Below are 9,700 nucleotides of genomic sequence, written 5' to 3'. Positions count from 1 at the left end.
TGGCCCACAGCACTTGGCCATCGCGGCACTGGGATTCTCCTGGTGTGAGATCCTCTCACTGTTCCAGGCCCATGTGGGCTGCTGTCCTGCTCTGGGACAGGGTCCAAGACCCCTCTCCTCTCAGGCTGACATCCAAGACATCCTGAGGTGTGTGTGTGTGTGTGTGTGTGTGTGTGTGTCGGGGGGACAACAGGGGAGTGGGCACGAGCCTTCTGGTTCTCAGCCAAGATGGCAGAGAAAGGGGTTTTTCCCCAGAGCCTTCTACCACTGCTGTTGCTACCAGAACGGGGTACCTGGAGGTTGTGGCTGTTTCCCCCGACAGAGGGAACACAGGCTCTGGAACAGATGCCCAGGCAGCCAGACATGCAGGGTGGAGAATAAAATGAGTTTATTCAGACTGTATCCTTCCATTTGGGGTGCAGAGTGGGAGGCAGTGAGGGGCACAGGCAGGCAGTGTGCACTGGGCTTCCGGGGATGCTGCTGATTGCTGACCCTTGTTGGGTGACCTTGGGGTAGCAGCTGAGTGATGGGGATGGAGGGGCTGGCAGCCAGGGCCTTGCGGAGCCCTCGGACCAATCGCAAACAGAGACTGGTGCTGTGTGCATTTGGCCCGGGTCCTCTCCAGGGACTGAGAGCAGATGGCTGAGAACAGTGAGACTCCTAACAGGAGAAGTAAAGGCTGAGTGTGGGGGCTTCTACTCTGGCAGCGGTGTGCAAACTCACGCGTGTCGGTGCATGGGCCAGGCCTGGGTGGGGTACGTGTGCGTGTCTGTACATAGCATACCCTCCACATGCAGCCTGCCCTGCTCAGTGGGCCTCTTCCCAGCCTTTCTTCCCCTTTTGCAAGAATGGAAGCCACACGAGCAAGTGGCCCCCAGCAGTCCTTTCTCCTTGGCCTCACCCTGTGTGTGCTGGAGGTAGGCAGCGCCTCAGTCCTTGGGCCCTGGACAGTGACACCCCATGACAAGCAGGAGGCTGTCATGGAAACAGGGGCTCATTGGGCAGCTGGCTGGGAGGGGCTGCGGGGCACCCAGGCCATGTCGGCCTCTGACAGACCACTGCTGAACCCAGCAGGGCTGTGCAGGAAGTGCCGCAGCAGGGGGGAGGCGTGGCGCCCCGCATGGGAGCCTGGACCTCTGGGCGGCTCTGCCTGCTCCGTGACAGTGGTGGAGGAGGCGAGGACGGTGTTTCCAAACTGGTCCACCTCCTCATACTGCTCTGTCACGGTTCTCGTGGCTCCGTAGCGCTGGGAGCCGCCCAGCCCCGTCTGCAGCTCCAGCACGGTCTTCTGCCGCCCCGTGGACAGAGGGCCGGCTGAGGCCGGCGCAGGCTTGGGCTGTCCGGGGCACTGGCTGACCTCCTTCCTAGCCTCGACCTGGCCCAAGTCCTGAGACGAGCGTGCGCTTTTCCCTGCGACATCAGGGCTGTCCTTAGGGTTGCAAGTGTCCGGAAGCTTCCTGGTGGCTGACTGGATGGAGATGAAGGTTGGGGAGGAGGGTGAATTTCTGCTGGAAGGCAGGACTCGAGGGAGGCCCGAATCGTCTCTCGATGTCTCCGGCCTCCTGGTAGGAGGGACGGTGGAGGCTGCTCGACCTCTGGCCTCTGTCTGATTTCTGAGCTCAGCTTGGCCCTTGGCCTCAGGGTGGCCTGCAACCCGTGCTTGGCTCTTTGTTACAATTTGACTCCCAGAGCCACTGGGCCTGGCTCTGCTGCTGGCCGTGACATTGACCTTGTGGGCACTGTGGCCCTCCTGGGGTCCCTGGGTATGGCCCGTAGAGTTAGCTTCTGGCTGGAGGCTTGACATGGAGCTAAGGGCCTTGTGCACAGCTTCTTCGATGTCCAGCAGCCTGGCCAGGGTCTGTTCTTTCAGCCGGGCAACCTCTGTGCTAACCCGTGTCAGCTCCCCGAAGGCCTGCTCCACCGAGGCCTCGGGCGTGCGGGGGGCGGCAGGAGCCTGCGGGGCGGTCCCTGCCAGCTGGGGCACAGCCTCAAAGAGCCTCCGCAGGGCCTGCACATCCACACTGCTTGCAGCCTCTTCCTCCAGGGCTCGCACCTGACTCAGGAGGCCTTGGAGCTCCTGCTGGCTTCCCCGTGGAGCCTCAGGGCTCTCAGGGGTCCCCAGGTTGGCGTCTCCACGGGGCTGCCTTCCTGGGGGACTGGAGCCCTGTTGCGGTGGCTTGAGGTCACAGTTGAGAACGTTGAGCTTAGGGGGCTCAGGGCTCTGGGCATTGCTTCTCACAGCCTGACTCTTGCTGGGCCTGGAGGCCATGGTGGGGAAGCCATGTACAGGGCTGGGCTGGCTGTGTCCCTGGGGGCATCCAGGGAGAGGCCTCCCGCCCTGGCCTGTCGTGGTTGCGGGAACCTGGGTCGCTGGGAGGATGGCTGTCCCCGGCTCACCTTGTCTGTTTCCTTGCTCTGGCTCTGAGGAGGAGCTGTGGGATGGAGCCGAGGGCATGGGCAGCCTCCGAGGGGGGTGCATCTGGGCCAGGTACGCAGGTTTGGGGGGCACCTGAGGCTTCTTCCGTGGAGGCTCCGGTCTGGGGGTCTCTGTCTGCGACCCCCCAGGGTCTCTCTGGCCGGCAGGGCTGCTGTGGGAGTGAAGAAGGGGGTCCGGCAGGGGCTCAGAGGCCTGCTGGATGGAGTCCTCCTCCGGACGGGCTTGGGCTGGGAAGGCAGGTCCTGTCACAGCAGCTGGGAGAGCAGGAGGGGGAGGAACAGAGGCATTATGGGAGTGCAGGCTGGCACCTGTAGCCTGGGGCCCAGAGGCCAGGGTGTGGCGGGCTAGAGGGGCAGTCTTCAGGGCGTTCTCTGGAGCTTGGAGGCCTCCCAGGGAAACTTGTGCCGTGACCTTCCCCGGAGGCCCCCTGGCCCTCTGTGTGTGGCCCTCTGGCTCCTCGTGCTGTGGCTCAAGAATCTGAGCTGGGCCTCTCTCGAGTGGGTTGGGAGGCTGGGCCCTGAGGGCAGTCTCCCTGACCCCAGGCTGGGGGTGCTCCTTGGGAGGCTGGACGACCCTGGGTGGCTCGCAGGTCCGCACAGGGTGAGCGGTGTAGATGCCATCCTGAATCCTTCCCCACCCCCCAGGCAGCCCTCTGGGCAGTGCTTTCTCTTCCCCACTGACCTTTCTGGGGGCTGCTGGGATCCCGGGGTCACCTCCAGCCACAGGCCTGGTGTTGCTGTGGGGAGCGCCAGTGGCGGAGGCTGGCGCTTGCAGGCCATCCTGGACGGGCATGGGAGTGGCTGTGGGGGCAGAGCCCTGCTTGTGCCTGTTCAGGACTTGCTGGTGCAGGCTTTGGGCCTCGGCTGTTGCCATCCGCAGGCTCTGCATGGCGGCCTGGAGGTCTGGGGCCCCAGGGCCTGGAGGAGTGGCCGTGGCTCCTTCTGCCTCTGCCACGGCTGCCACCCCCCTGTGCCCAGTGTGTCTGTTTCTCTGCTCTTCTGTGACCTTCGGTGAAGTTGGGGCTGCAGCCTTCCCAGCCAGAGGGGTGGTCTTCGCAGTGGCCTGAGGTGGGCTGGGGGTGGCCCCCGGGCCTCTCAGATGCCCCATCCCCATGCCAGGGTCCAGTGGGGGAACGTGGATGATGCTCTCTGTTGGGGGCGGCCCCTGGGCCCCCTCACTGGCGGGCACCGCACTTGGGTCCGCTGGTGGCTCCCACCGCAGACTGTGCAGGCCACTCAGGTCTCCTTTGTCTATGCAGCTGGCCAGCAGCTGCACACTGCTCCTCTCGGGGGCCCTGCTGCTTAGCTGGGGCTGGAGGGAATAGGCGGTGAGTGCCACCAGGCCCTGCTCTGTCTCCTGCATCACCAGTCCCGTCCTCATCATGGAGGTGCCGAGACTGCAAGCCAGCAGCTGCTGGAGCTTGGGGTCCATGTCTTCAGTACTCCCACTGCTGCCCGGAGCTGGCAACCTCAGTGGCTGGAGCTGCAGCTGCCCAGCTGGGTCCTCCTGCACCAGCAGCCCCTGCTGGTCCACGTCTGGCCGGCGTAGCACTTGGCGGACAATCCTGGGAAGCTCACCAGCCACCAGCTCCTCCTTCCGGATGTAGGGGCGGCCCTGTCCTGGGCCTGGGAGCACGTACTTGGCGAGGCAGAGCTCACCCGGGCCTCGAGACTCCATGAGGATCCCTCCATGGTGCAGGATGCCGGGCGTGGCGTGCAGAGCCCGCAGGGTCCCCTCGGCTGCAGTCTCCTGCCTCTCGGGCATCCCGTTGCCCGAGGGACTTGCGGGCTGCTCTTCCTGCAGGTTGCCCCCTCGGATGCTCTCAGCTGCCAGGGAGCCCATGGGGCAGTTCTCAAAGAGCCAGGTGAACTTGTGCACCGAGCCTGCGGGGATGGGCTCAGCAGGGACCCGGGATGTTTGCTCTTCCCCCTTGCCTGCCTCCAGCGCTTGGAAAACCTCCTTCTGCCGAGACACCTGCCCTGAAGGGATCTCCACCCGGCTGCAGTATCTCACGGGCCCCCTTCCACAAGGACGGCCCGAGGCCGGCAGCGGCTCCGTCTCGAAGACGTGTCCGTCCGTGTGCCTCTCCCCAGCCTGGACCTGGCTGACCTGTAGATGCTGCTCCCTGGAGCCCTCTGCCTTGTCCAGGGGCTGGGGCTTGAACATCCAGGTGCAGGACCGTGCCTCAGCCTGGGCCGTGGGATCTGGGACTTCCAAGCCTTGCTTCTCCGCCAGCTCGCTCATGGGGCATGTCTCAAACAACCATCGGATGGTCTGCACGTCTCCTTTCGGGGGTGCCTCGGGCCGGGGGCCTTCCTGCCTCTGCCCCTCCTCTTCCTGTCGCTCCTGCTGCTCCCGCTGGTGGATCATCTCCAAGGGCTGAGTCTCAAAGAGCCAGCGAGCCGTGCCGACGTCCCCGGCCACCACTTCCTGCCGGGTGATACCCCGCACCACGTCAACGGTGCTGGGGCTGCGGCCGAGTCGGTCCAGCGGCTGCGTCTCAAACATCCACCTGTAGCCTCGCACATCACCCCCGACTACCTGCTCCCTGCTGACAGAGGTGAGGGCATGAAGGTGGCCCCTGCTGTCCTGCATGGCGTACACTGGGGACCCTGTGGCCTGGGACTGCCCAGTTTCGGCTCTGCTCTCATTGCCAAGGGTGGAAGGCTCGCCCTGCCCAATGCTATCCAAGGGAAGGGTCTCAAAAAGGTTCTTGAAGGTCTTCACGTCCCCCTTCACACCGTCCTCCAGGGGGGCTCTCTGAGAGGGGGGCTCATGCAGGAGCCCCTCCCCCTGCTGGGGCCCCACCCGCTGCAGGTGGCCCACTTGCACCTTGCCTCTGGGAGTGTCCAGGGGCTTCGTCTCAAATAGCCACAGGGTGGAGCGGACGTCGCCAGGGACCACTTCTTCCTTGGGCGGAGCCTCTGCTCCGGGCTCCTCCTCTCCCTTCAGGGTGTCCAGCGCTCGGGTCTCAAACAGATGCCGCTGCTGCTGCACATCTGGACCAGGGGGGACGAGGTCCGGGGACGGCTGGAAGTCCTTCTCATCTACCTCGATCTCCCGGATGGCATCCAGAGGCTGTGTCTCAAAGATCCAGCGCGTGGCACTGACGTCGGGCCGGGCCCCCTCCTCCAGGGAGATCCCCCGGATCACCCGCACCTGGCTGGGGTCCCGGTTGATGGCATCCAGCGGCCTGGTCTCAAAGAGCCAGCGGGCGGTCCTCACCGCGTTGCTTTGGATCTCCTCCCGGCACGCGGCCTTGACCTCGTGGATGGCGCCCTCGGAGTCCTGGATGGCACACAGCGGCTCTGTTTGGAACAGCTTCACCGTCTTCTGCACGTCACCCTTCAGCTCCTGGATCTCTGAGCGCAGCTCCAAGGGGCTCTGTTCCTGGGTGGAGGGGCGGGAGCCCAGGCGGTCCAGCGGCCGGGTCTCAAAGAGCATCCTGGTGCCCTGCACGTCCCCGCTGGCCGCAGGCTCCCTCACGGCAGCCCCCAGGGCCTCGGCCTGGCCCAGCTCACCCAGCGGCTTTGTCTCAAACAGCCGGCGGGCTGCGCGCACGTCCCCTCCGGCCGGCCGGGGTTCGGCTGGCTCCCGGTCCGTGCTGTTGGCGAAGGAGCCTTCTTCAAACTTGCGGGAAGTGGCCTGGACGTCGCCGCCCTGCACGGGCTCCCTGGCAGCCGGCTTCTCATGCTCTCCGATGGCATCCAGCCGCCAGTTCTCAAAGATCCAGCGCATGCACTGGACGTCGCCCTCCGTGGGCTCCTCGGAACCGAGGACTTCGGCCAGATCCTCAGCCACGGCCTCGGCCAGGTTCTTGCGGAGCTCGGGGTGGATGTGCCGGTAGAGCCGGCGCAGTTCGCTCGCCTGCCGCTGCTGGTGGAACTTGGAGAAGGACTCCTTGGGAGGCGGCAGCGGCAGGTCCTCCGGGGCTGGGGGCGGGGGGAGGGGCAGGTCCTGTGCCGTCGCCGTGGGGATGACTGGGGAGGGAGCCAGCTGGGTCTGGGCGTCGGCCATCCTTCTGGGGAGAAGGGGGCAGAAGTGAGACTGGGGTTGGGGACGAGTGGCAGGGGACAGGGCCCAGCAGCAGCTTAGAGACTCCCTCGCCAGGTCAGCTGGGCCTGTACCTCACTTTGCCACCTGTATGGTTGGAGGGCAACAGGTCTTGAAGTCAGACCTGTGGACCCATCCATCCAGGTGGGATTCTACTTCCCTGGGGTCACCTGGATTGCTAGGGAGCACTGCTGGCCACAAAGCTAGTTCCTTCAACCCCACAAAGGATGTCCAAGCCTCCGGCGGGAAAACTGAATATGTCTCATCCTCCCCTTTGGCAAACTCAGTTTTCCCTGGTAGATTCCCAAGGAAGTGGCCCCGGGGAATACTGACTTAAAGAGTCTTAGTCATGGAGAGGGAGTTCCCTAAACTGGGGTTTGGGCTTCCCCCACAGAGGTGAAATTCCCCTGGCAGAACACCAGAGGGCGCACTTGCCTCTTGGACCGGGAACTCTGCCCAACCTTGGCTCACAACTCCCTCCAACCTTTCCCAGACTCGGGGAGGCGGCAGCCCACGCTACAGCGGAAGCAGTGGAGGCCCCGAGAAGGGGATTGCTCACCAGATGTCCTGTGGTCAGACAGAGCCAAATTCTGAATCCCAGGTTAGGGTTTTTGTGCTGTACTCCCATGACTCAGACGATCTGGGCTTATGGGGGCTAACCAGGACCCTTTGTAATTACAGTTGGGGAAACTGGGGCCCAGAGTCGGATCCTAGTGAGTGAGTGACAGGTACTGCCGGCTCAGGGTCCCTAGACCCGATTAGGAACTGGTCCCCAAAAAGAAGGTGGGAGGTGGGAAACTTTCTAACTGGCGTGGTGCCCCTCTGTCCCCCAGCAGGTTCTCCCAGGAAAATGTGAAGGTGACACCCGAGGGGTGGCGGACAGTGGGCCCAAGGCCCCACCCCTGGCGTGTGGAGACCCCTCCCCAGTCACGTACAAGCAGGCAGCCTTCTAAGGGCTCAGCTGAGACCTCTTCCTGCAGGCCTCCATCATCACTGGGCCTGCACCTGGCTCCTGGTCCTCCGCTTCCTTTCTTCCCATGTGAATCAGCTTCCACCAGGACGTGGCCTCTCCCTAGTTCCACCCCTTGGCCCTCAAACCCTCCCCTGCTCTCCATCCCACGTCTGTCTTATCAGTCCTGTGACAGGTGTCTTGATAGTTCCCAGAGGCCATTAGGGAAAGAATGTTCACCGCCCCCCACACCCCAACCGCCTCCCCCACTGACCCTGACCCACTGCTCCGTTCTACACTTGGTGCTAAATATAGCTGAGGTCCTGGCCTCAGAACAGCAGCCCAGGGCTCAGCCAGTGGGGACCTGGGCTGCTCGTGGTTCAGCCAATCCTCTTTGTCATCCTGGTCTCCCCAATCCTGCCTCCTGAGTGGGTGCCAGGCCATTGGCTTGCGAGTCAAGTAGTGACCTTCCCGTGGTGAAAGGGACTCGCAGGTGGAGCAGGTGCAGGGACACTGGCAGCAGGTGGGGGCGGGAGCTCCTTCTATGGCTGTCTCGGAAAGAGGAGAGGGGAAGCTGACCACTTGCCCAGCCGGCCAGCCGTGTCCAGCAGAGGTGTGGGAGCCCCTGGGGAGCGTGAGCTCTGGGACCTGCAGCTACAGTCCCACCTCAGTGTCTGCCCAAGGCAGACCTGCCCCTTCCTGTCACTCCAGTGTGGCCCGAGCAGCCACCAGCTCCACCCCGCCCCCACCCCCAGGAATCCCCAGAATGCAGGGGAGGGAGTCACACCGAGGGAACCTCAGAGGTCACTGACACCGACTCAGAGAGGGAAACAGGTCCCTGGAGGGGCAAGGAGCTGTCTGCGGGGGCTCAGGAAGGCAGAGGCAGCTTCCTGCCCCTCATCTCCTGCACCTTTGTCTGGCCTGAGGCTCCTGGGGCAGGGGAAGGGTGAGGATGGAATTCAGATTTGGGACAAGACTTAGGGTGAGGTGGATCCCAAGAGCTATCCCAGGGAATGGGCTGCCAGGGCTCGGCCGGGCTCTCAGAACCACCCATCTCTGCCCCAGGCTTCCTCCTCCGCTCAGCTGGCCCCGGATAGCTTTACTTCTGGGCAGACTCAGAACTAGTCCCTGGCCCTGCCTCGAGCCCGCAGCTCGGCCCCCAGGGCTTTAGCACAGGGCAAGACGCTGGCTTGGGGCGGTCATCACGCCCAGGCTCTCGGCCACATCCGGGGGTTGCTGGGCTCAGTCCAGCCCAGGGAGTTATCCCTGGGGCCAAATATGCTAGGACTTTGACCCACGACAGCTGGCACAGGGCTTGTCTCAGCCCTGCACGCTGGGCCCACTTGCTGGGCCCTGTGGCCCACGCCCTCTTCCTCTCTGTCGCTGGTTCCTCCAGACCCTGGGCCCGCCTGGCACCTTCCTGCGAGGGAGTCTCGGAGGGGCTCCTGAAAAGCCTTTGTGGACTGTGCCTGGCTGGTGAGGACCTATTTCTTCTGCTGGCCTGGGCCCGCGGCGGCCACTCAAAGGGTTCGCGCCAGGCCCAGGTGGGCACAGCCTGATCAGAGACTCATCCGCTGCCCTACACCTACTGCCCATATGTGCCCCACCCCCCCACCCGAGCCACCCCTCTAACCCTATCCCGCAGGATCCACACGGGATTGCCATCTAGTAGCCGGTCCTGCCATGGAAGGACAGAGCGGGCAGCTTACTCACCGAGGGTCCTGTTTGGCTGGTGGGGGGCGTGGGGACTGTCGCAGGGTGGCCCGGGGGTCTGCCGTTGCTCTTGAGCTTCTTGGCCGGGGGCTGGTTCTGCTCCGTGGGCTCCGCCGTCAGGTGCCTTCTTGCAGCCCTGGCTCTGGGTCTGTGTCCCCTGGCAGCCCCGGCAGCTGCCTTTATCTCGCTGGCTGGGGGTGGGCCAGGGTGGGGCGGGCGGGCTATGTTCAGAGCATTAAGTGGTTCGGTTATTTTTAGGGCTGTGGAAGTCACTCTTGCATCCCGGGGAGTCAGTTACATGTCCTTCGGGCAGGGGAGGAGAAGGGGAGCTTCATTCATCCCCGGTCTTCCCCGGGGAAGGGGTCAGTGACTCAGCCTGAAGTGGGGTGGGGGGCGCCCCGAACTATTTTGAGGGAGTGAATAAGGAGGGCCGTCGGACCTGGGCAGCCTCGGTCCCTAATGCTGTGTCTCCATTGTCCTCTCTGGACTGGCCTTTGCCTCCTGCTGACTTGAGTGCCCGCTGTGCTGGGAGACCCGAGACCCCGCAA

At 64.1% G+C, this 9,700-nt stretch overlaps 1 protein-coding gene across 4 annotated transcripts; it reads right to left on the bottom strand.

Annotated features, from left to right (window-relative positions):
• Positions 1 to 371: 371 nt before the first annotated feature.
• Positions 372 to 9,312, bottom strand: XIRP1 (xin actin binding repeat containing 1). 4 transcript variants are annotated; one of them, XM_017343685.4, is made up of 3 exons: positions 9,153 to 9,312; positions 3,119 to 6,458; positions 372 to 2,691 (listed from the first exon to the last, which is right to left on the bottom strand). In XM_017343685.4, exons 2-3 carry the CDS (start codon positions 6,452 to 6,454, stop codon positions 2,683 to 2,685), a joined length of 3,345 nt encoding a protein of 1,114 aa, XP_017199174.4. In that variant the 5' UTR covers positions 6,455 to 6,458; positions 9,153 to 9,312; the 3' UTR covers positions 372 to 2,682. The 4 variants fall into 4 exon arrangements, with proteins under 4 accessions (XP_017199174.4, XP_069907105.2, XP_008258498.4 ...); XM_070051004.2 differs by having other exon boundaries at positions 3,119 to 6,455; positions 9,153 to 9,310; XM_008260276.5 differs by having other exon boundaries at positions 372 to 6,458.
• Positions 9,313 to 9,700: the final 388 nt, after the last annotated feature.

Source organism: Oryctolagus cuniculus, chromosome 10, assembly GCF_051225735.1.
Source record: "Oryctolagus cuniculus isolate XC-2025 breed Fujian yellow rabbit chromosome 10, ASM5122573v1, whole genome shotgun sequence".
In the NCBI taxonomy this organism is placed as follows: Eukaryota; Metazoa; Chordata; class Mammalia; order Lagomorpha; family Leporidae; genus Oryctolagus; species Oryctolagus cuniculus.
This window is presented reverse-complemented; position numbering and strand designations above follow the sequence as displayed.